The 24946-nt window shown below is 40.8% G+C and overlaps 2 protein-coding genes across 3 annotated transcripts; both read right to left on the bottom strand.

The window, feature by feature from the left end:
- Nucleotides 1-150: 150 nt before the first annotated feature.
- On the bottom strand, nucleotides 151-9246 carry hprt1 (hypoxanthine phosphoribosyltransferase 1). Of its 2 annotated transcripts, XR_013789898.1 has the most exons (10): nucleotides 8985-9246; nucleotides 4379-4485; nucleotides 3601-3784; nucleotides 2977-3042; nucleotides 2557-2574; nucleotides 2386-2468; nucleotides 1986-2032; nucleotides 1691-1827; nucleotides 985-1061; nucleotides 770-831 (listed from the first exon to the last, which is right to left on the bottom strand). XR_013789898.1 is itself a non-coding variant. In XM_079499864.1 (9 exons), the coding sequence occupies exons 1-9, from the start codon at nucleotides 9012-9014 to the stop codon at nucleotides 784-786; spliced, it is 660 nt and encodes a 219-aa protein (XP_079355990.1). In that variant the 5' UTR covers nucleotides 9015-9230; the 3' UTR covers nucleotides 151-783. The 2 variants fall into 2 exon arrangements, 1 of the variants encoding a protein (XP_079355990.1); XM_079499864.1 differs by lacking the exon at nucleotides 1691-1827 and having other exon boundaries at nucleotides 151-831; nucleotides 8985-9230.
- Nucleotides 9247-11063: 1817 nt separating this feature from the next.
- Nucleotides 11064-22961, bottom strand: phf6 (PHD finger protein 6). The gene is made up of 11 exons (XM_079501667.1): nucleotides 22820-22961; nucleotides 20102-20255; nucleotides 19027-19128; nucleotides 18226-18359; nucleotides 18084-18130; nucleotides 17734-17879; nucleotides 17174-17317; nucleotides 15263-15367; nucleotides 14979-15112; nucleotides 12488-12617; nucleotides 11064-12135 (listed from the first exon to the last, which is right to left on the bottom strand). Exons 2-10 carry the CDS (start codon nucleotides 20231-20233, stop codon nucleotides 12488-12490), a joined length of 1074 nt encoding a protein of 357 aa, XP_079357793.1. The 5' UTR covers nucleotides 20234-20255; nucleotides 22820-22961; the 3' UTR covers nucleotides 11064-12135.
- Nucleotides 22962-24946: the final 1985 nt, after the last annotated feature.

Below are 24946 nucleotides of genomic sequence, written 5' to 3'. Positions count from 1 at the left end.
ATTGAATACCCCTGCTTTAATAAATCCCATACATAACAGATAAACTATCAAAAGTATGCCCAATTCCATAAAAGATAGCAACATGAATTATACCCAACACTAAATGAGTGTATACACTAGGTGCAAAAAGAAAAAATTCCACACCATAGCTTAAAGATTACATGTGTTTTTATTACAGTACAATAAAATGTACTTTGTGGATGCCAACATCTGTCAAAGACTGAATTGAATGAAACGTTTGGATAAAAATCACAATGCAATATGAAATAGGACACTTTTGAAATTATATAATACATGATAATGATTCATGATATTGTTCTTCAAGCTAGCAGCATTGCTCTGAATAAATTACTCCCCTGTTAATAACAAAAACAGGCTATTATTATATATAAGGGAAGGGGTACATTTTAGGTAGATACTAGATGGATACTTTTATTGATCCCAGAGTGGAAATTCATGCATAGTTTTTACGTGTTTTGTTAATCATTGTACCAATTTGAGATAAAAAATTAGTTTTGGCTGTTTCGCAGACAAGGTTCTTACCAAGACATTGAATCTATCTCCCCTAATGCTTAAGAACATGATGTAATATTGACTGTAGATTGTAGATGAGCAAAGCAAATATAATGATTATCACAAATACAGCAGTGCACTCTCAGAGACCCTGAGCACAAACCACATGTGACATGAGCCGCACCTGGCTTAATATTTTTCATGACCCAAATATAAAATCAGAAAATTGAACATAAAATAAAAACATTAATCAAAGTTGTGAAGAGATCTTCATGCCTTGTACTTCTCCTTTCCTGTCTCACTAATGACGCAGATATGCTGAAAAGCAGAAGCAGATCATTGCCATTAAATGTATATACATTGTACGCAACATCCTGACTTAAGGTTAGTAGATTTGTGGTCTATATTTACAAGTCTTATGTTCATAAATTACATTAAGTTGTAAATTCAATTGCAACTATAAATACTTACATTTAGATCTCTAAAGTACTCGTTGTAGTCTAGCGCGTATCCCACCACAAATTTGTCAGGCACTTCAAATCCTACAACTGAAAAAAATAATTAATAGTATAATACTATAATAAATAATACAAATAAAAATACAATAATAATCAAAGCATGAACTGCTAACTGAATAAAAACTCTGTAAAACACGATACTGGTGTGGGATAGTACCTTTTCTTGTGACCACCGCGCTGACTTATGGTGTGTTACACACACACCAAGACTGCATTTTAGTTTTTATTCTTGCATGATTTCGGCTATCCAGCCTTCAATCAGTGTCACTGATTTGAGTAGCCAATGCATTCTGATTGGCTACTTGGCTATCAAACAACTGAGCAGGGCACAGATACTGATAGGACATAAATTGAAGTTATCATTGATGAGGGACGGTCATTTTAGGATATGTTTTATCTTATGTCATGTTCAGTAGCCATGATAACCATCTAAGGCTTAGCAATAGTCTCGCGTAACCAGACAACTATTCCACAATCTCCGAATACTATATAGTCTGGAACTACACCTCCCGAAATCTGAGTAATCTGTTTGTCATTTCCGTTCACAAAATATATATTTTAAAATATTTTTACATTTTATTATTTTATTTCCTTTTCTGCTAGGATACATTTGCACGACTGTAAAGATGAAACGGAAGTGGGGATGAGGCTCCACTTACGCTTTATATTTTACTCATGATAGAGCTTCCGTTGCCCCAGACTGTATGACAGAAGCATGAAATTGGGAGAGGCAACAGTCTGTCAAGACTATCTAAGCAGCCATCAGCTATAATAATTTTCCTTGCAGGATTAGAAGCTATATAAAAAAAGAAAATGTTGCAATTGTTGCACATTAGAAGCAAACAACAACCAAAAAACTCAATATAATGTAAATACTTCTGCAAGTACCCAAAAACAATGTAATGAAGTTGTGGTGAAGTTGTAATTATGACTCCATTCATGTAGTGTACTTACAGTCTGGTCTGTACCCAACGCTCCTGGGTGTTCTCTTCACCAACAAACTGAGTGCAAAACACATTCTGGTCACATGACCGCATAACTGCTGCAAAGATCACATGACTGAATAACAGCAACAATTACTATGATGAGAAACATTCAGATTGAGACAGCATCTCAGGGAGACACGCACGCACGCACACACACACACACACACACACACACACACACACACACACACACACACACACACACACACACACACACACACACACACACACACACACACACACACACACACACACACACACACACACACACACACACACACACACACACACACACACACACACAGTGTGTTTTTACTGGTTAAATAAAGGTTAAATAAAATAAACACACACTTGGGAATTGTAATTACCTTGCTACTTTAACCATTTTGGGTTTGTACTGTTTGAGAAGTTCTAATAAGGTCTGCATCGTCTTGCCTGTGTCAATAATGTCCTAAAATGAAAAACGTACATGAATTACAGTGACATTGTAAACTCATTTACAGTCTCATTCAAGGAAAGAATTTAAAGTCAAAACTTACCTCCACAATCAGGACGTTCTGTGCGAAAAGAAAACAAGATTTATTATAGTACATGTAATCACGTGGAACAGATTCATAACTGAAACTATCACCATATACTTATTAAACTACATGGGAGATTAGTAAACCGTGTTAACTTTTTTATGGAATATTTCCTGTATAGTTAGTTTTTACACAACCAGATATTTCCACATGGAAGCTTTTTGACATTATAGAACTTTTTGTGTTGGTATGAAATGACTAATGGGTGATTGTGACTGAGGAGGCAGAATGACAGTTTGGTAAGGTTTCCTGGTCTGACCCCAGGCTCTTCTTGCATGATTTCCACCACCTTCAGTAATGCACATTGTAAAGTGCTTTGGATGAAGCCGTTATATAAATGCTCCATTGAGTCCATTTACCAGCGAAGAGTCTACTCACCTTTCCCGTCAGTGTAGACAGGTCATCACCTCCGATCACTTTGATTTCGCCTGTAGACTGATCATTCTGTGAAATTACAATGAACAGCATGTCTTATAAAGCAGGAAACAGTTCACATGAGTGAACATCAAATAAATGAAAGCAGATGTAAGAAAGAATCTGTTCATAGCGTGTCACTTCGTGCCATGTTATGAGCTTGTATTGTATCTGCTATTTTTGAAAAATTGGGACACTACACTCATATGTAGCTAAAATCTGATTCTAAAATGGCTCAGATGCTTTCCCGGTTTTAAATTAATAGGTTAAGCTCATTCATTGTTTGTTGGCAATCCACGCAAAGAGATGCATCAGTGCACAGCCCAAACTCCAGTTTGAAATGATCCTATGGCAGAAAATCTCGTTGTTGACCAGCTCACATTACAGGAATGTTGAAGCTGAAAGTATTTGGATGTCTAGAAGAGTTTGTGTCAGTGATATGTGAAACCTTTCAGAAATGTTGTCATGGTGAAAACAGCAATACTAACAAACTTGTAGATCATTCCACATCATGTCATTGTACGACAAAGTAGAAATTAGGGCCATTAGGTTAAAAGGTGAAAGACTGAAAACACTAAGATAACTTACACAGTAGCTCTTGAGACGGATGAAGTCGACTGTCATTGGTATCGAACGGTCACTATTCCTGTTCAGGGCCTTGATGTAATCCAACAGATCTGCAAAGAATTTGTAACCCCCCTTCAGCACACAGAGAGCCACAATGTGGTGACCTCCCATGTCCTTCATGATCTCTCTGGCCAGCCTCTCTGTCCTAGAGAGAGAGAGAGAGAGAGAGAGAGAGAGAGTGAGAGACAGGCAAGAAATTTATTTTCTTTTCTCTTGAAAATGTTGGGCAAACACACCAGTGCTGAGAGAAACCAACGTTTCGACAGGATCTGCTAAAATAAAATAAACTAATGCCATACACCAGAAGGGACTGGCCTGTAATGACTGACTAATAAATGAATAATCATTTAAATTTGCTTCAAACCCTCAGATTGGAACTATTCATATTTTCTCAAAAGGGAGGTGTTAAAAGCTAACAACACGTTGTGAGCTTGTAGATCGGCTATTTTGAGAATTTGGAAATGCCCAAAATAGGGGTGCTACTTTAGGGGCATTTTAAATCTGGGCATTAATGAAAAAGAAGAAAAATGCAGCACACTCATAGCCATGATGCTGGAAGTTTATTAACAAAAACCGACGTTTCGACCTGTAAGGTCTTCTTCAGGGAATGAATGGGAAAATCTGGGCATTAGAAAATAAAGTGGGTGTTACATCCTTTACAGCATGTAAAACATGTCCCAGCATCTAGGTACCTCAACATAGTAAGTAGCCCTCCTCTCGGAGATGAACTAGAACTCACCTGTCCAAGATGAGTCCGTGAGGTATATAAACCCTCTCAAGGTCAGAGGCATAGTGCTTTGGTATACAAAACAGATCCAGGTCATAACCCTGCTCATCATCGCTGATCTGAAACACACATCACACAAGTTCAAGAAAAACGCTGACAGCAAGGGGTTAAAATCTTTCTCAGAGGTATTATCTAACTGGGGATGGGGCAATGGCTTGATGTAACACTGCAGACAGGAAGAAGAGATTAAAAGGTAGGTTTGCTTCCCAGTTCCCACCACACCTTTGACTATTAGATAAGGCCTACATTAATGTCTACCTTCCCTCCCCTGAACAAAAATAAACATTAAGGATGTTAAAATACAACATGCAATTATTCAGAAAACTGGAATCAACACCTTTTCCCCCATAATGTTCAAGATGTTTTGGAAATAAAAATAGCAGAATGTATATCTGCAATCGTCTCATGGTGTCTGCACGACCAGACACACCATAAAACAAAGTACAGTATTATGTAAGTGGTTACGTTCTAACCAAGCGTAGGGTGTGTCATCTGTATGTAGTCACAGATACCATAAAGTTTCTTAAAAAGAAGAATCACTGAACTCAACTCCAATAAGTAGTATCTAGAATAGAAGAATGTATCCATTCACTCACAACAACAGAACCCTCCCATCTCATCTGTCCAACTAGCAATGTCTCTCCAATGGAATCTAAACTTCGCCTAATCCTATAAAAAGGGATACAGCATTTGCTAGCCTATATCTTGTCAAATCAAATTTCCTGCTCAGGGATAAACAACCCAGCACTTGAACCCGGGAAACTCCATTGGAGTCATGTGACGGCTGGTCATGACAGTTACGCGTTGGCTCATGCCATTCACAATCACATCAGGACACCATGTTGAATGAAAACTGGATTATACTGAAGCATGTTCCTTCTCATGCCAGCCCCAAATTAAAGCACCCCCATCTGTTATGGCATGGCATTTTCGATCCCAGAAGGAGAAAAAATAAAGTTGATAGGGCATTAGGGAGCATCTGTACTCTAACTCAGTAGATTAGAACATATTCAGGACACTTCTGTTTACCCATTCATGTACTGACTTTTATTTTTTATTTTTAATCTACAATAGACCAGTCCTCATTGTTGCCACTGCTGGATTAGAAGAAAGAAAGAAAAAAACACATAAATAAACTGTCTGATATTAGGCTAAATAACTTTGTAACCAGCACTGGCAACGTGGCGTGGGAAAGAAAACAAATGACCTTGAGGTTTGTGTACACACCAATGCCCAAATGCCAGGGCCAAGATAGAACAAAATATCGTTAAAGGGAGGTTTTAAGGATGATATTAAATTTATATAGGCCTATATAATGTATCACTGAAATAAAAGGACGAAAAGCAGTCTATTCCACAAAATGTATTGGTATTTGCCAATTGATTGGCAACATTTAGACAAACTCCTGAGTCAAAAGTTCATACTATGCTCAGGCCTGGACTAATCAGAGTCACTGGACTGGTCTGAAGATTCAGATGGACCTATGGATGTTCTTGTATGTCTGGCCTCTTTTTTGTATTAGCTGCCTCCTGCCTGTCACCATTTTGCCACTGCTCTCTGAAATTGATCATCGAACTACAGGAGCACAACCCTGCCACTTTTACTTTAATAAGGAGAAGATCTTCTATGGTGGGTCACTGGCACTGCCTTGATGCATTGGCACTGGCACATCAAGATGAGTTTGACATCAGGTTTCCTTACTACACAGTTTGGCTGAATGCTGGATTCTGCTTTGTCAATCATTAAATTCTGTCCGTTTGTAATTTTCTGATAGCAGACTGCCACTCTGCCTCTGTTTATGTTGCAATGGATTAAGTGGAAACTTGTAATGTAATAAGCTTGCTTAATAAGGTAATTGAAAGTAGCTGTAGCAGGATAATATACAGCTTTGCATCTGCCCTGCTTCAGTTTAATGTGAATTACAATGCTAAGTAGGCTAATCTTAATCGTTGCTATTTGCTAAGCATACCGTTCCAACCAGTGAATCCAACTGACAATATTTTTAGCAGGAGCAATGAAATATTTTTTTTTTAATCAATAAAAACATTTTTGTTATTTTGTCAGTGGAAAATTGATGATTTCTTCAGTATGAGTGTAATAAGCAGTCTTGTCAATGTTGAGAAATAAACCGGTTCCGAGTGAATGACCGGTTCGATGTTCAGTATTCCTTTTTCTACCTTTAGCACGCAGGCTGCAGCACTTGCCGTAGCTTATAGTTTACATTGTACAGGTATTCCACTGTTAGACGGATGTTAGGTTCTTAGGTTACTTATGATCCTTGATGAGTTTCTATGTATTTGATGTATTACCTTGTGTTGTTCTTGCATAATGTAAATCGCTCTGGATTAAGATTATGCCCAAATTGTAAATTGTAGTTTACAATTGTAGTTCATAAATAGACAGGTTTTTCAGCAGTTCACACCAGCCTTGAAATCAAACCCTTCACATCATTCACAAGTGACATGCACAGCGTTTCACTTTATGTTGACCAATAAGAATTGATTAACAAAAGACATAAAAACGATTTTGACAGTAGAGAGAGCCTCAAAGAGGATAAAATGGTGCAATCAAGGCCACTGGCCAACAGGGCATGTCATTTTTGAGTGGTGCAACCACTCCTCCTATACAGAACTTTGTGTCTCTCTGGCTGTGTCCGTGTCCGTGTCCGAGCACGGAAATAGCGTTTGGTTGGTTTCCATCACCAAGTGTCACTGTTGTGCACACACACATATTAACTGTACATATTATGATGATTTCGGGTGTGACACAGTACAGTGACAGTACAGTAGAGGTACCCCCTGGGGACCCCCACGCGGTAACTGTCATTTCTCAACCGTTTCCGACTTGGGGCAGCTCGCCGGAACCGGCCCGGCCCCCTGGGCGCGTTCCTGGGGGTCTGGATGTTCCGGGGACCCCCACACGCTAACTCTGTCATTTCTCGACCGGTTCGGACGCGGGGCGGCTTGCCGGAACCGGGCCGGCACCCTGTGCACGTTCCTCAGGGTCTGGATGTTCCGGGGACCCCCACACGGAGTTGCACCACTCACTTCACACGGCGTGATTTTTTAAAAGGCATAAGGCCAAACTGTGGGGGCACAGAGCGGTCATGGCCTTTTTGGCCGGCCATGAAATTCCTGACCTGGCATGTACAGTGGGTTTACCTGCATTCTCTCTCTGTCTCTATGGAAGAGATTTTAAATGCCCCCTTTCAGTAAAAATCATGTGCACTCAGCAAGGTTCAAGGTATTTGTCTGAAAGTTCATTGACATGAGCAAATAGTGTAGGTAGCATTTTGGAATGGTATTCCTAATCTAATAGAATGTGTGACAGGCAGGCTTTACAGCTTGGCTGTGTCTATTTACCTCTTCCATTATAAAAGCCAAAATACATGAGCAAACAATAACGTAACATGTACAGTATAACACATACAGTACATATGTACAAGCTATTTAGGCAGACGCATGAAATAAACAGAGATAAACCACAGCAAAAATAATAAAACTATGCCATTACCATTATATTACATTAGTTGTGATTCTAAAGGTGTGTTATGGACATATGTCCATTCAGAAGGTGATGCATATCATCTTAGAAGTTTATTTGGAAGAAGCGCAACAAGCAACAGCATTTCTCAGTCTAGCAGGTTTGGCCTGGATCTGTCGTATGTTCTCTCAGAGTGACTCAGCCCATCTCTCTGCCCTGGTCTCTTGACTCCCTTCCAAAACCAAGTCCCTCCAATCTCCCTTTTATAGATTCACTGATACCCAACAATATTATGCAGGATCCCCCTGGCCATAACTCTATTTATATCTTCCAAGTCAGGCCCAGCAGGGTCCCATGAGAAACAAAGGTGGGCCAAAGGTTGCTCACACCTCAGCCAGACCGAATTCAGATTAACATCTGCATGTCCCATTACAGCTATTTTGATGTCAACAAATTATTAGTTGATGTTGACAAACTGAAACTGATAAAGGGAGCAGATTGCTCTCTTACCCAAATATTATACAGGAAGTTAGTTAGCACAGTCATAACTAAACATGTACTGGAAATTACAGTTAATAATAGAGGTTAGTCATTTTAAATATGGGAGACATTTAACCCCCTTTAACCACTTCCAGATCAAATGCTGGAAAAACATTAAATGTGCTGGATGTTCCACTGTCTGTAACAGTGGAACAGCTATACTGTATCAGCTACAGAGGGAGTAACACATGGGGCTAGTTTCTTAGCCATCCATCCTCCATTCCTCCTGGCTGTCGCACAATGCACATGAATGAACGCATCCGCGTCACATGTGCCACCACCATGCGTCGTGTACAGTTACACACACACACACACACCTCCCAGGCCACACGAGAAGTATATACATCCAGCCCCAGGGTTATTAGAAAATCAAACTATCCAGTAAGATAAACCATCTGCATTCTGCACTATGACTCATACCCATATGCAGTCTAGTATAGATCCAATGGCGCCCGTCCGAGGAGGACAGCGTGTTATCTGAGTCTGACTCTGACCTACAGTATGGACGTTCTTCTGCTCCTCTGGTAGAACTTACCACCACACATCCTGGGGTTGATGTCGCCATGTCGCCGCGGTCTGCTCAATGTTCCTCGATCCCCGGTACCGAGTAACGTTCTGCAGTGTTTAAAGGCAGCGCTTCACCTTATTATCGCTGACAACGTACATAAACACACAGCTGCCTGTGACACAAGTGACAACCACACTCACACCGTCTGTTGGTGCGTTCTGCGTTGCCACGGCGCGATCTTTCCTCCCATTGACTGGAGGGTTCTTCCGCAACACCGAGGTCTATGTTCTAGATCCCATAGCGCGGAGGATGTCACTGGTCAGTCCATGGGTCAGTCTCACGTGGATTCGGTCGCCAACACAGTCCGTTTCCTTATAATTTAATTTCTTCTTATACAATTACATATTATATATGTATTATTTGACAATGTTATATGACCCAGGCCCTGGGTTGTCGTGGGGGGGGGGGGGGGGTTACAAACTTTCAGATGTCTCCCATGGACAGTCGTTCCATTTACTGTAGCCTCATATCTAGAGTCCGCCTACTGTATCCGGTACTTTACAGGGACTAACAGAGACCGTTTCCGTAGCCGCTCTAGACGGGATGTAACTATAGGATGTACCTAAGGATTCATTGTATTTCCCCATCCCTCCAGGCCATGGAATGTAGTCTGTGTGACGTAGCCAGATGGCGGACAAATCAAATCTGAAGTACGAGGACTGTCCGTACAGTATAGAACACTAAGAACAGCCCCTTTTCCATTTATGGGCAAAACTCCAAACATGATCATTTCATCCTATCCCATCCTCCATTTCACTGTTATAGCGCGTCGCAGTCCCGCCCCCTTTCATGACGACGAGAGACCCATGAGAGGTGAATTCCCCGTTCATTTTCCCCATATGCTTTTCAAAAAGTATTTATTTAAAGACGTTTACGCCGCATACAAAGCCAACTCGAGTTGTGACAAATCAAAACACCATGATAACATACATCTTCAGATCATGATGATCAGCAAGGAGCTTCTCATTTACACGTTTTACTCGGGATTAGTCAATGGGGATTTTTTTTGTGAACATACATTCAGTGTTCCATATAGCCTTGAGTTCAATAACGTGATTGTTGGTATTAACCTAAAATCTTCCTAAGTTCCTTCCTGCTACATTGCAACGTCTGGGTTTCCGAGGCTAGTCTATCATAGACCAAGGTGGTAGAATTTGCATTTTGCAGCATAGCCTACTGTATATTTTAGTGCTTCTACTACATGTCCTTTGTTTTTGTAAATGAGTCCAAATGATCCAAAATAAAAATGTAAAATAGGCCTATACTACATTTGGATCAAGTCCCAAATTATCCAAAATAAATGTATAATTGCAGTTGTAAAATATAGTGCATTTGATTCAATTTTTATATAAACCACCACAGCTGCAGCCTGCAGAATATAGAGTAGTTCAGGGATCTTGATAGAAATCATTCAGGTAGTGTGACCTGGGGTCCTTGGATCCAAATGGATCTTACAGGTCAGAGAGAAAAGAATGCTTTAAAATGAAGGTCTACGATCAAAATGTACTGAACCAAAATGTTTTTTGAGAGGGGACAACTACCGTGGCCCAGAAGGAGAATAATCGAGGAGGTGAAAAAGAACAACCTGACTTCTGTACTGTGCTTCATCGATTTCAAAAATGTATTGTAATCTAATCACAGAGGCACGATGATGAAAATCCTTAAGGCTTACTACTACTACGATGTCTCTCCCAGTCCCAACCTACTTTGGGAAATAGAGACCATGTACGCAGGCACTAGGGCCAAGGTGGTGACCCCAGATGGCAACAGTGAAGAGTTTGACATCCTGGCTGGGGTACTGCACTCTTCATCATAGTCCTGGACTATGCGCTCAGGAAGGCAATCGGAGGCGACGATGGAGGGCTCGTCTGGAGGGCTCGTCTGAGGACAACCTAGTCCTAGAGAGAGGTCCGTGGCCTAATGCTTATCAAACTGCGGATCCTTTGAATTCAAAAGGTTGAGAATCACTGTTTTAACAGACCCAGACACCAACTGTATGACTCTCAAATTGTTTGGAACTCCAAATAATTTCACCCACTGCATGTATAAAATAAAATATTTCTATTCCCAATTATTCATGGTTACAATTGTAGCGATACAAGGAAACCGTACAACAAAGAAAGTCCATCAACTTCTTCAAAAGAGCTTTGTATTGATGCTTAATGAAATATACCACTTTTAACTGTGGGACAAATCCAAGTGCATGCTGGCAAAAGAATATTAAAAAAAAAAATCATAACTGCCTCAAATCCAGATATTCAAAATCATTCATGTCAAATGTTACATTAACAAAATATAACATATCAAGAAAGAAATGCTAACATAAGACAGGATTACTGCAATATAATCCACCCCCACAACTTCATATAGAGACTAGTAAAAAGTACATGCCTCCGTGAAACAAGTCCTTTAGAGGCTAAACTACATGAAGTAGTTTTCTGAATCCGGTGAATAAACTGTGGCTTGTGTAAACGGATGGGGCACATGGGTGGGGCAGTGAGCGAGACTCTGAGTACGTGTGATCTTTTATGGCAGTGGATCTCAACCTTTTCTGGATCAGGGCCCACCTTGAAAATATTGAAAGCGTTCGTGGCCTACTCATCTGACCAACCGAACTCGGTCAGATGGCTATAGGCTGCGTGCATTTTCACGGCATGTTTGTTTTAATGATCAATCAAGCAATTGTATTCCACCTTGGATCAATGGAACTAATGTAGTATACTGTATCATTAAAATCTATTTTGCCAATTATTTGGGGGCCCACTTACAATACCCTCACGGCCCACAGGTTGAGAACCAGTGTTTTATGCTAATATCACACCTACTTGAGCGAGCCCACAACTGACACTTGGCAACAGTTCTTCCATGGCTTTTTATTGCCCTGCAGCAGTCCCCTCTGCAGAACAACACCAGTCCAGCATGTGAAAATGTCCTCCAGATGTCTCCAGGAGTATAATGTTTGCGTCTGTACTGGAACAAACCCAGAGCTACTGGGGGAAGCTTGAGGACCATGACTTGGTGATTATTAGACTTACAGTATATTCAGTATAAAAATATCTCCCCGCCATCTTTGAACTCTTGTTATTGTCCCACTCCATCTCGCATCTGTCAGTACAATCTGCAAAAAGATCATGTTATTAGCTACACAACACAATTCGTATCTTTTTTCTTATTATAATTTGTTTTTGTGTTGTGTTGGGGGGGGGGGGGGGGGGGGGGTTCAGTGAGCGACACCATTGTATAACAGAGTATACGTTGAGCATTACTCACGCCCTTATCATTACCACAGCAATTAATGCTGATAGACTGATGGCATCTGAACTCACAAATCTGACACAAACAATAACATGCATTGGTTCAGTCATAAGGATCAGATTTGAGAAACTCCTTAGATTTGGACAAAACGTTAACACCAGGTAGTGAGATTTGGACAAAACGTTAACACCAGGTAGTGTAATTTAGTTGATTACCTAGTTGCCATTGAGCTGTGACGTGGGTGTTCCTCCGTGGTCGATCGCTGCTCTCTCTCTGCTGCGGTTCTCTCGTTCTTCATCTTCCTCATCTCTCTCTTCATTGCCACTGTGGTTCTTACAATACAGCCTGGAAAGTATCAACCAAAGGCACTGAACGAGGAGGTACATTTGAGAAATTATTTCCAGATCACCTCTTCATGTACTTTGGAATAAGCAGTATGAGAGACATGACAGGCCCAGCTATTAAAAACGGTAAGTCAGGTTCAGTCACAGAAATAATAACACAGATCAGGTGGAAATTATGAGAGAACATCATCTCAGAGCAAATCACTGTTAGAGGAAATAGATGTGATAATACCGGCACTATTCACTACAGCTACAATAATCAATTCATCTGTTGATTATTATTTTGATTATTCAATTAACACATCTAGGATTTCTTTAAACCATAATGATTAGGGTAAATACGGCAATTAGTGCAAAATTACAGTTATCTGAACCCAAACAATCATAATTTTCTATTAATATAAATATAAACAAAACATCACGGATTATCTGATTATAAAAATGTAACTTGATAGTTCAAACATTAATTGTTCAAATGTTCATTGATCACTTGGACCACTGGTGGTCTACACGTTGTTTTTTTCCCATCATAGACGATTACTTATGATGCGTCAATGTTGTCAGAATGTCAGTTACTGGGAAGTCGGAGCCGGAGGTCTAGCAATTCCACAGAAAAGGGAGATCGAATCTCAAAAAGGATTGCCTGGTTGAGTTATTAAGAAATGTGCTCATATAATCGCTGTCTGCAGTGCTCAATCATACTGTCATACATAAGATACACATCAGCATATCAGTTAACCTGAGTTTAATTGAAGGTTAGATAAAGTAATGGCTCGTACACACTGCACGATATTTTCTCCGATTATGCTGTCGGGGACCATTTTTGGCACTCGCCGACAAAACTCCCGATCTGATGCCAGATTGGGCTTTGATTGCCGAAGTTTTGCTCGCTGTGTGAAAAAAGCTCTGCGAGAAAATATAGCGCCGATAAAAGCGCTCGCCGACGCCTTTCAGACCGTTTCTGAATATCTAGCAGGTTTGATATTTGGCTGTCTCGTCGACTGGACATCATACAGTATGAACTGGGTTGCGACCGCACACCAAGAAGGCCATATTACAGCCAATGCGAGCACAGGACAGCTGTGCTCACTGACACTGTCTGTGTGTGTGTGTGTGTGTGTGTGTCTGTCGACTGTATCGATAGATGATCAGATGATAATATACCTGTGTCGTACTCGTACATTAGCCCAATGTTGCTGTTAAATAGTCTATAAAACCAACATATTTCACTTGAATAATAAAAACCGCATCGGAATCAACAGTGCAAGCAAACTTTTGGACCTTGTGTGCTGTGTGTGTGTGCGCACATACGGAGAGAGACAGGGAGTTATTTAATGAAAATCAAGATTTAACGTCCTGTCTCGCTATAGCGCACGTAGGCTGTACGCTATCACCGTTTCGCCCTGTGTAGCCTGGCTATTCTTGTGGTGTGCACACAGAGAGAGAGAGAGAGAGAGAGAGAGAGAGGCGTCCTGTGTCGGTCTCGCGCTTGTATCACAGCATCCTGCACGTGCATGAGATGTCAAAATGAATTGGAATAAAAAATTAATGATGTAGCCTATATGTATCGGGTCTGGATCTTGGTGAACTCTTGCAGTGTGTGATGCCTAGTCGGCTATCAATCGTTTAGTGTGAAAGCCACACAGATATAATGACAGTCGATTTAAAAAGAAAGACTCCTGTAGTGTAAAATACATAACATACGTAATGATCTGATGACTCGCCGACAACTTTAAAACTCCTACAGTCTGTAGGGGCCATAATAGAATGGAATAAGGGTAACCAATGGGATAGGAAAAGGTCAGTGGTTTTCAACCTTTTTTTTTTGGACCTCTGGACCATTCACGTATTTCAGTTAGTATATTTCATAGTTAAATAATGCCTGGGCTTGAAATGATTTGTTGCATGTAGTATCTTGCCACAAATTAAATCAAACTTTAACATTCATCATTTCAAGCTTTTTCTCCCGTGCCTATTCAAATGTTTTTCTTACATTTGATGGACTTATGACATAATATATTTAACAAAAGGTATTTTATTCGTGCATTTACATTTTAAAACATTTTCCCTTGGATCACCTGCAGGCCTAATTATGCCATGGACCGCAATTAGTCTTGTGGACCATCGGTTGAACAACAGTGGGATGCATGGAATACATAGACATGGGATGCATAGCAAGTATTAACAAAAATAATAATTAAAATTTAAAAAAGATCTTAGCCCATATCCGCCCCCAACAGTGGTCCCCAGGTTGATTCTTAGTCAGGGTGGTGGTCCCTGGTTCACAATCAGTTGAAAACCCCTGACTTAACCGATTAAATCCTTTTAAAGTGAGCGTAAAGTAGAAGATGGTTAAGCTCACTTGTAGATGCCTCGGGCCATGTTCTCGATATACTTGGCTTTGTCTTGCAGACCACAGTGATAGTGGTAGGTCTTCACACACGCCTTGATCTCACAGCCAATCGTAGCACCCAGTTGAGTGCATAGAGTACATTTCTGTAAAAAAAGATTAAAGATATATATATATATATATATATTATATATATATATATATATATATATATATAAAACACAGAAAACAAAAAAAACAAGACAACAATGTTTGGAAGAATTTGTGAAATGTAGTTAACTATTAAATATTCACACCATTCTTTTGCCCCTCTTGATTTCTTGGATGACAGTCTTGACCTCAAAGTTCCCAAATTCAGCTCGTGAAGAGGTAGTAAGCTGAACTGTCCCCGACGAGAAGAGCTGGAAGAAAATGAAAGAGGAGTATCAGTGTTGGCAACTTTATTCAAATAAGACCGTGACCAAGCAATGTGGGAATGACCGACACCTTAATCACATGAACCCTAGCGTCCCTAATCTGAGCATGTCATAAATTCAGTGAAAATCTGTGCCACACCCACGTTGAGAAACACTAGTTTAAATGGTTAATCTGGCATCTTAACAGTTTGCTTGCCGCTAATTGTTTGATCCAGTGTTCCCGCCGCTGCATAATACGCTATTCCCGCTATTTGTTTAATGCGTTTAATTCTCTGTTTTAAAATAATTAAAAAGAAACAGCGCATTTATCCGGGACCTGATGACGAGGCCGTCGATGACGAAACCGGAAATCAAGTCCATCTGGGCTGCTAGGGCTTCTGGGAAATTGAGCCCAATGCAAGTGAACGGGGGGTTTGTTTGAACTACAACTTGCTCTGCACTGTGGTTTCGTTTCGCATTGTCATGGCCGCTGGCTCGTCTCATCATGACAAACCATCGAACCATTTTTTACCGGATTTTCGTGGTTGAAAGCTGCAAATACTTCAGAGTATGCTCCAAAGGTAATAAAACTAGAAAAAGTGCCCTTCTGGGCACAGGTCTCCACCAGGAGGATAGGATTGTGTGTGATGTTTGGCAAAATGTTTAGGAGTAATATAAACATGTTTATTTGTGTGTGTGTGTGTGTGTGTGTGTGTGTGTGTGTGTGTGACGCGACTTGGCCTGTTGTAGCGCCACCATGAGGCTGATTTGAAAACTGTCAAGTGGCATTTCTTCCTCAGCCTAGTAGTGGGAATAGGCATGCACAGTTTCACCGCAATCGGACTCTGCGTTGAGGAGTTGTGGCGATTTGTACAAAACTGGTACAAAACGGGCTACTCCTGAAAACTTTAGAAGCCAATCGTAGCCAATCAGGATGGATAATTATGAGAAATGAAACAAATCACATGATCACATGACTATGGAGAGCATGTGTGCCGATTTGCGTGAAATTTGGATAAAATCTGAAGGAGTAATATTAGAAAATGTGTTTTACATATGTCTGCCTCCTGGTGGCGCTATAAAGAGCAGATGTGAAAAATTCCAGGCAAAGGTTTTTCCTTGGCCTCTAGGGAGTGTGCATACATGGTTTTACACAGATCGGTGCAGTTATAGGTAAAAACACAAATCGGCCAGTTATAGCGCCACCATGAGGCTGAGTTGAAAATATTCAAGTGGCATTTCTTCCTCGACCTAGTGGGAATGTGCGTGCAAAATGTCACGGAAATCACACCATGTGTTCATGATTTGTAGCATTTTGTTTGAAACGGAGCACTCCTGCGAACTTTGGAAGCCAATCTTAGCCAATCAGGATGGAGTCTGAAAAATCTGAAAGACCCGTTTCATTGAATGGCTCTAGAGAGACTGTGTACCAATTTGCGTAATGTTTGGACAAAATCTGTAGGTGTACTGTCAAAACATTTGTTTTGCACAAAGCGGCCTCCTGGTGGCGCTATAACAGGCCAATGTGAAAACTTTGGGGCAGAGGTTCAGCTCTGGCATTCAGGGAGTGTGTGTGCAGAGTATGGCTGCGATCAAGCCAACGGTGCCAGAGATTAGCTGTTCACAGACGGACGGACACACGGACGGACGGACGGACGGACGGACGGACGGACGGAGTGCAAAACATACTCTCTCCCCATGCCTTCGGCCTGGTGGAGACAATAATGTCGGCAGCGTTGAATATTTGATTAAAATGCGGGGAACGCGGGGTATGGCGTCAAAGTGTTAACATCCGGATGATTGACATCTTACCATGCACTTATAATGTGCAGCAACCTTCTTTGCATTATCAGCGTGGAGCATGCCTCTGGTTTCATTCTCCTCCTCACCCGCATGGCAAAAGCCACAACGCTGCCCGCCGTCTCCAGGACTCACCCTCAGCGGTGACCTGTCCCGCTGCCACACACACACACACACACACACACACACACACACACACACACACACACACACACACACACACACACACACACACACACACACACACACACACACACACACACACACACACACACACACACACACACACACACACACACACACACACACACACACACACACACACACACACACACACAATTAATGAATGAATAGTAATTCTCAGAATGGGTTGAGAAGATATAATGCCAGGGAAATATAGATATTGTATAAAATAACATAAAAGGTACGTTGTTGAATTGTGTGTACTGTAGAAGATTATTGAGCCATGTGGAATATCCAATGTGAATATTAAAGTGATACATTTACAAGAAAGGCATATTGCTCAGTACTACAATCACTATCTTTCAGACTGTTCCTGGATCAGGTCTTACATGTGATGAACTCTCCTCCTCTGTGGAGCGGGTTTCTTCTGACTGACCACGAGATCCAACCTTGGTCCTTCCCTTCTCGAACCTGCCACGCCCCCGGCTCTGTGGCGGCGAGGAATCGCAGTCATTGGCCACAGCTTCGTCTTCATCTGAGAAAACAAACCAATCAACATCAACCCTTTGTTTTTTTACTGCGTGTGTTTCAAGGGCTTTAGTTAAGCTTAGTTTGAATGAAAAAGAAAACTGCCATTCCAACCTTTCTGGTCTCTAAACGATCAATTTATAAACTACTCAATATTGTCTACAAGAAATATTTACAATCATTAAGGAAATAATAACAGTAATACATTTACCTTCAGTACCATCCTGGGAGGCATCCCGGTGTTTGCGACAATAAACACTGCAAGAATGAACAAATATTAAATGTTTATCTTCGTTGTTGTTGTTGTTTTAGCTTCATTTGTTGAATAGAACCGAAGCAGTGGTTGGTCTTACAGGTAAATTCCCTGTGAGGGGTTTTCTTTGACCTGGGCTTTGTCCTTCAGAGCACAGTAGTAGTGATACGTCCGGCGGCAGGTCTTCACATCACAGCCAATAGTAGCACCAGGACGGTGACATGACGAGCACATCTGAAGAGGAACAAAATAAACTCATTTAACAACAATTTAGGCGGGATCGTATTTGTCACCAACTCATGTCCAGTGCCCAGCCGAGTCATACCAAAGACTATAAATATGGTACCCAATCCCTCTTTGCTTAGGACTCAGTATCATGGGTTGGATTGGTGGTAAATTCCTAGCGTTGTGTCCAGAGGGTGCACATCAAGGGGGAACATTGGTTCCCAAGGCTACTTATACTGTATTTACTGTAATCTTGACTGCATGCACAGAAACATGGAGGCTCTGTTTGAGGAGAGGTTGTGTCAGGAGATCTGTCACTAGCCGCATCAAATAACAATGTGCTTAAATTCTTCTCTATTAATCATTAGACCTCTTTCAAATGTAATCAAAAGTCATGCGAGTGTTGGGTCATGTTCAATTTGTTCATGTATATATACATGTACTTGTTTGAATTGTATAAAGCCAGATGGTTGATGGCGTCAAGGCATTTCACTTTTCTAAATATTCGGGAAGTAAACCTGTTTGCATTTAACTTAGCTTTATTACCTCTGTTAACTGAGGCTGTGTTTACTTGTTTACATTGCTTGTCTCTTTGAACTCAAACATCGAATCTGAAAGGCATGTCAGTCTTTTGACCACATAGTTGCAAGGGGTCATGTGACCAACAGGCACTCACCAGTTTATTTCCTCGTTTTATCTCCTTCCTCACGTCTTCAACTGAAAATCCTCCAATATTGTCTCGTTCTGAGTGAGAGGTCACCAGAGCAGAAGAGAACAGCTGCAGGGAAAACAATCACAAACACACCAGATGGCTAAAAGGTTTATTGAATTATAAAGTTGTCCAATGGATTATGATACTGTTGGTGCCACGTGAAAATCCATTTGTATATTTATTTTTTCTTCATTTCTAATAGCATCATCATTTTTAATTCTACTGGGCGGATGAAAGTCCTCTTTGTTGAGTTTGTCGAGAGCCGAGCCTGAAAACTCAAAAAAAGTAGTGTGTGTGTGTGTGTGTTGCTAGTCACCCACAACACCAGAGGGAGTGCAACAAACCATGTGCAACCCAGATTTGGCACAAACAAGGGACCAAATTATTTTCGCTCCTATGCCACCAAAATGTGGAACGCCCTACCAACAGTCATTAAGACATGCCAATCCCTTGACTCCTTCAAAACCGCTCTCAAAGGGCACTTACGGACGGCTGCAATTCGAAACTGGCCCCCGTGAAATCTGAAATCTGAATCTTTTGATGCTCGCTTTGATTGTAGTACATGTGTTAAACTTTTATTTTTGTGAAATGACAAAGGAACATGGATACTGTTCATTCAAGTGCTGTGGATGATATAAAACATTTGAAAAGGGAAGGGTGACTGCTGTTTCATTCTCAACTGTTCTGGATCTCATTATTTACATCACAAGGTTTGAGCTTTCTATCTAGCACCTCTGCTGGAACACTCACAGTTCCTGTTTACACTGCACATGTGCAAACCTCCCGCAGGAGACCGGGCCACACCTCTGTGCACCTTCCTCTTGTAGATGTAGTCCAGGAAGTAAGTGAGCCCAGTGTCCATGACAACATGGAGCCCATGGACACTTTGAAATACTAAAATATCTATCAAATTATCCACATAAAAACCCCAGGAAAGTGTTTCTTGTCTCCCAAACATCATTACAATAAGATCTGCTTGCAAAAGAGGTGAAGTTCAGAGACAAATATGTCTAATGTCCATCTATAATATTGTACTCACCATACACTTGTGGTGCGCTGCCACCTTGTGGCTGTCTGCCACCAGCAGTTGTCCACAGTCCTTGTCCCGGTTGGTTCTGCAGAAGGCACATTTTGGCAGGCGAGCGGCTGCTCCTTTTTTCTGCCCCGACATGACTGATCAAACTGACCAGCGTCTGTGACAGGAAACAAACAACATGACCTTGTGATGAGCAGCTTCCTGCTGGACCTTATTCACCCAGAGGTAGCCTAAAAGGTTAGAGGAGAGTACATGTGAAATGAAATGAAATGAAATCTATATTTACCCAGGGTATCTGGGCTAAGCTCAAGAACTTGTTTCCAGCCAGGCCCTGCTCATAGAACACATTTCATCGTAGTGGTTGATGCCTTGTTCAAGGGCATTTCAGCGGTGGTAATTTTAACGTGTCGGACGGCTGATTCGAACTGGGAACCTTCCGGTATCTAGACCGCGCCGCTATCCGTTCGGCCACCGCTGCCACATGGCCACCGCTGTCCTGGGTTCGATACCCTGGACAGGCAGGACAATTCTGCAATGAGCTCATTATTACAATGAGCAACACTTACTATGTAGGTGCCCTTGAATAAGGTATTAAACCCTCCACTGTTCCAGTTTGTACTGGGATGTTAACAATGTAGGACTGTGGTTGTACTGGCAGTGGGATGTAAGATTGTGGTAGGTACAACTACAGGCATGTAACATAATTATAAGGTAATACTGTTACTGTACATTTGCATATTATGAGAAATGTGTCCTCTGCATCCTAATGACTTGGAGCAGTGAGATCTATTAGTACAGCACTGGAGGAGCAGTAAGAGGTAAGTGTCAGTGGTGGACACTTCACACAGACAAGGGCCAGTGCAAAAACCAGGGACCTTCTGTATTCCAGACAGCCTCTCCACCCACTCAGCTATGGCCTTCCCTATCAGTGTAGGATTGTGGTTGTACTGGGATGTAACTGGTACCACATTGGAAAAGAAAAGGAAATATCAATGTGTTGTGAATTCAAACTAGATTTGAATAGAATAGAATAGATACAAACTATATTGCAGCTCTCGCGTATCGTTGTATAAGCAACACGTTTCAGGAAATGGAAAAATAAGCTGTCTTCCAATGTAGTTATTATTTAGTCACACACTCTTGTTAATTCTTTTCATTGGTTAAATATGCACAAAACCTGCACAGACTAATGACTTTCACTTACAAAAAAAGAGATTCATTGTATGACACGATCGTCGATCATACAACAAACTTGAGCATTCATTTATGAAAAAAGCATTAAAAGTTGAAATATGGATATGGAGATTCTGTCGGACAGAAACTATATAATATCTGAGTTTGGGAGCAATTATGTACACTTTGGTTTGGGTCATAGGCCTATAATAATTTCTTTATTGAAAAAAGAAATAATTCTGTTCCTTTATTGTCATCAATTTGATCAGTGTGCTCACTGTGCTGTAGATAAGATCAAATAACGTAGCATAGTATGACATAATTCTAAACAAATGCTTAGTTACAAAAATATAAATATAAAATATAAAACAATTTGAAATGGTCATGACATCAACGTCGCTCTTATGGTGTTTGAGTGGCATCATTCACAATACAACACAACTTGGCTGCCTACCTGACTGTACAGTACACTGTGCCAAACTAGTAACTAAATACAAACAGATGCATGAACACATTTATGTTTTATTGGCTTAATATAGCTTTATTCTTTACTGGTTACCAATATTAAGACCATGTTGCAACCATTGCTAATATGATCTTTCAGGCTTTTCAGGAGGAATGAGTAAATAGTTGAGGCCCATTTACAATCACATTGCCGCATCGCGTCACTGTTTGCAAATTCAGTTCTGCAAAATGTTCTTTAACTTGAATTTGTTTTATTGTCTATATTATTATTATTATTATTATTATTAGGTTGCTGCGAGGAGAGAATGAATATGGCAAGTCTAGATTGGGGTGGGTTACACGCATTAAAATGTGCACAGACTAAACATCGACATGAAAGTCTATAATATACGTTTGTGAAATAATCCACAAAGAATCGGGATGTTTTTTTAATCACAGCATTGAGCTGTCTGTGACGCTTACATTCATTGTGTCATTTATTACATGGTGGCAGCAGCGTCTCATTGCGGCGAGTCGGCGACACAAGAAACGCAACTCAACGGGCATCTAACACATTTATTACCAATATCATAAACAATACAAAACAAGAGTTTATTTAAACACATTCTTGACCGCCAAAATGTCCCCTACCGCCATCGTGCAATAAATTATGACCACGTGTCTCAGAACATTTTAGAACCACTACAAAAGAAAAAGTACTACAAATGTGTTCTTGTGAAAAGTTTTGAATTAAAGGGGGTGTGTGCGTTTCACCAAGAATCACTATCTACTATTTTGGACTTCATGCGCATCAAACATCTAAAGCTCGATATATGAAGGCCTTTATTCACAGTGCTTGGGAAATAAAAAAGGCCAAACACGATGAACTATGGTCCTATGAAAGCGGTGCAGGGATTAATGTGCAGATCAAATATGATTATTTCCCTTTAAATTGTAGTAAATGACAATGACAAGCCCAGAGAGCGCCATACATTTACATTGATACGTGATGCATGGAGGCGATATGGCCTTAAAACACAACAATAGGCCCTAGAACACACTAGCTATGTTCTCCAATAGAAGTCACATATTTTAACACCTTACCTGGTAAATATGGTGTACTAATAGGCCAGGGGTTATGATGTGGAGGTAAAAAGTGTTGCTGTGGCTTCAGTGAGTTTTCTTTTCCGATCCTTTCTAAGAACTGGTCGCTGTTATGTTTCGTTTCCAATGCTGTCAAAGGAACCACCACAAAGACAATTAGAACTTCCGGTTATGGACTTCAAAATAAGACCCAAAATGGTGAATTATGTTCAAGCTTCCTTTTTAACCTTTTTAATTTTTTTAACAATTACAAATATCATAATTTTAATAATATTCCTACTATAAATGCACCATGCCTCTGTACGTGTGTGTGGCAGCGGTGGCCGAACGGTTTGCAGAGCGGTCTTGATACCGGAAGGTCGCCAGTTCGTATCCCCGGACCGGCACGTTAAAATTACCACCGCTGAAGTGCCCTTGAGCAAGGCATTGAACCACTACCATGAAATGTTCTACAGTATGAGCAGGGCCTGGCTGTAAACAAGTATCTGATGCTTAGTCCAGTTACCCTGGGTAAATATAGTTGCTGTGTGTGTGTGTGTGTGTGTGTGTGTGTGTGTGTGTGTGTGTGTGTGTGTGTGTGTGTGATCCACGTAACTGTTCGCCCCACTGACTTCAAATTTGACACACACGTTCCACACCGGCACACCACCACAGTCAGGGAGTGCAGTGCCTGGTGTCGAGTTGATACACGGTTGTCCAGAACCACCACAAAAGGCTCTAGTCAGGCTCTGCCAGTGGACCTAATGAGCCTCACCTGTAGATTCCATAACATCACATTGAGATTAGGCAACACACTATTTGGGCATGCCTGACACAGACCCCATATCAATAAAGGGACACAGAGAGACAGATACAGAAATCTCCATATATGAGCATTGTAAAAGGGACACAGAGAGATGGGTGGAACGGGTACAACGGGTATTGCATACCTGGGTGGGGCATGGATCTCCAACGTACCTTAGTTACGTCACCATCAACAGCCAATAAGGGAACACCATTCTTACCCCGACATACATACATACATACATACATACATACATACATGGCAAAGGGGCGAGATGACCTGTTACCCATACGAACATACATACAGTACATACCCAATAATCTGTTAGGAGTTCCTCCTTCTATCAAGAGCTGAGTCAATCACATTCATGTTATTTTTCTTAGTGTTTTGCCAATTATTTTGGGCTTAAATTAATTTCATAGGCCTGGGTCATTCCTAGTATTCTGTGCCATTTGTGTCCCCACGTCATAATCAGGGGTGAAAGTGGCTTTCAGTTCTTGCAGGAGCTCCCCAGAAATTAACGTCTGCGACGTCTCCCGGACGCGCCGCGAAGCGGCCCCCAAATCTTGAAATCAATTTTGTCCCTCACTTTACTGTCCCCCCCTGTTATGCTGATGCAAATCCACCTGTAAATGTCCACTGACTATTTCTCTAGCCAAATTACTTTAGAAAGTAGCATACATTTTTGAGAGGAAACCCTACACAAGAAGAAGTATAAGTATCACTGTTTAATTTGCCTTTTTTCAATGTTTTAGGTTGCAGATGTGGTAAAGCATAAATGCCCCCCTGTTACGCTTAATTATAGAGTAAATTGATACATTTTCATAATTCTGAAAATATGGTTGATAAATAAATATATTAAAATCTTACTCTGTGTTCACAATGTGATACCATAATATTCTTCATTACATGAGGATTAATGGCCATCTTTAGCATAAAATGTCCCCCCTGTTACAGTGTCAATGGATATTTACATGGAAAAATTGGAATAACGCATTAAGCTGAACAAATATGTTTTTCTGACAGCTGAATAATTAAAAAAATCCTGTAAAAAAATATTTTGTCTTGAAAAGGTTACAATTAAGGCTGAACAAGCACCGAATAGTAGGAATGACTCGCCTACATAAAGTCAGTTATGCATTATACTTTAACTTTGAAGGCAAAATCAAACTACTTCCGATTATTTTGTGGCCACTTATTGTTCACTTGATGCAGCGTCTCAGACTGCGTAGCTTTCGGGTGACGTTGCCAAAGGCTGTGCTCATGGTCCCACAAACAAAACAAAACCTCTGAAACTATTTATTTCTTTATTTTATAGTATACATTAATTTAAAACGTTATTT

The sequence above is a fragment of the Electrona antarctica genome, assembly GCF_951216825.1.
Source record: "Electrona antarctica genome assembly, chromosome: 1".
Classification (NCBI taxonomy): Eukaryota; Metazoa; Chordata; class Actinopteri; order Myctophiformes; family Myctophidae; genus Electrona; species Electrona antarctica.
This window is presented reverse-complemented; position numbering and strand designations above follow the sequence as displayed.

What these genes read in the sequence shown, in the direction of transcription:
- hprt1 (XM_079499864.1), bottom strand. Translation starts at nt 9,014, where the DNA reads ATGGCGACATCAACCCCAGGATGTGTGGTG. An exon ending in CAACCCCAGGATGTGTGGTG is followed by an intron (nt 4,486 to 8,984) that starts GTAAGTTCTACC and finishes TGTGTGTTTCAG; the next exon opens with ATCAGCGATGATGAGCAGGG. An exon ending in CGTTGGGTACAGACCAGACT is followed by an intron (nt 1,062 to 1,985) that starts GTAAGTACACTA and finishes TATTTTTTTCAG; the next exon opens with TTGTAGGATTTGAAGTGCCT.
- phf6 (XM_079501667.1), bottom strand. Translation starts at nt 20,233, where the DNA reads ATGTCGGGGCAGAAAAAAGGAGCAGCCGCTCGCCTGCCAAAATGTGCC. An exon ending in CAGCGCACCACAAGTGTATG is followed by an intron (nt 19,129 to 20,101) that starts GTGAGTACAATA and finishes TTTTCCCTGCAG; the next exon opens with CTGTTCTCTTCTGCTCTGGT. An exon ending in CTGCACATTATAAGTGCATG is followed by an intron (nt 15,368 to 17,173) that starts GTAAGATGTCAA and finishes ATTTTCTTCCAG; the next exon opens with CTCTTCTCGTCGGGGACAGT.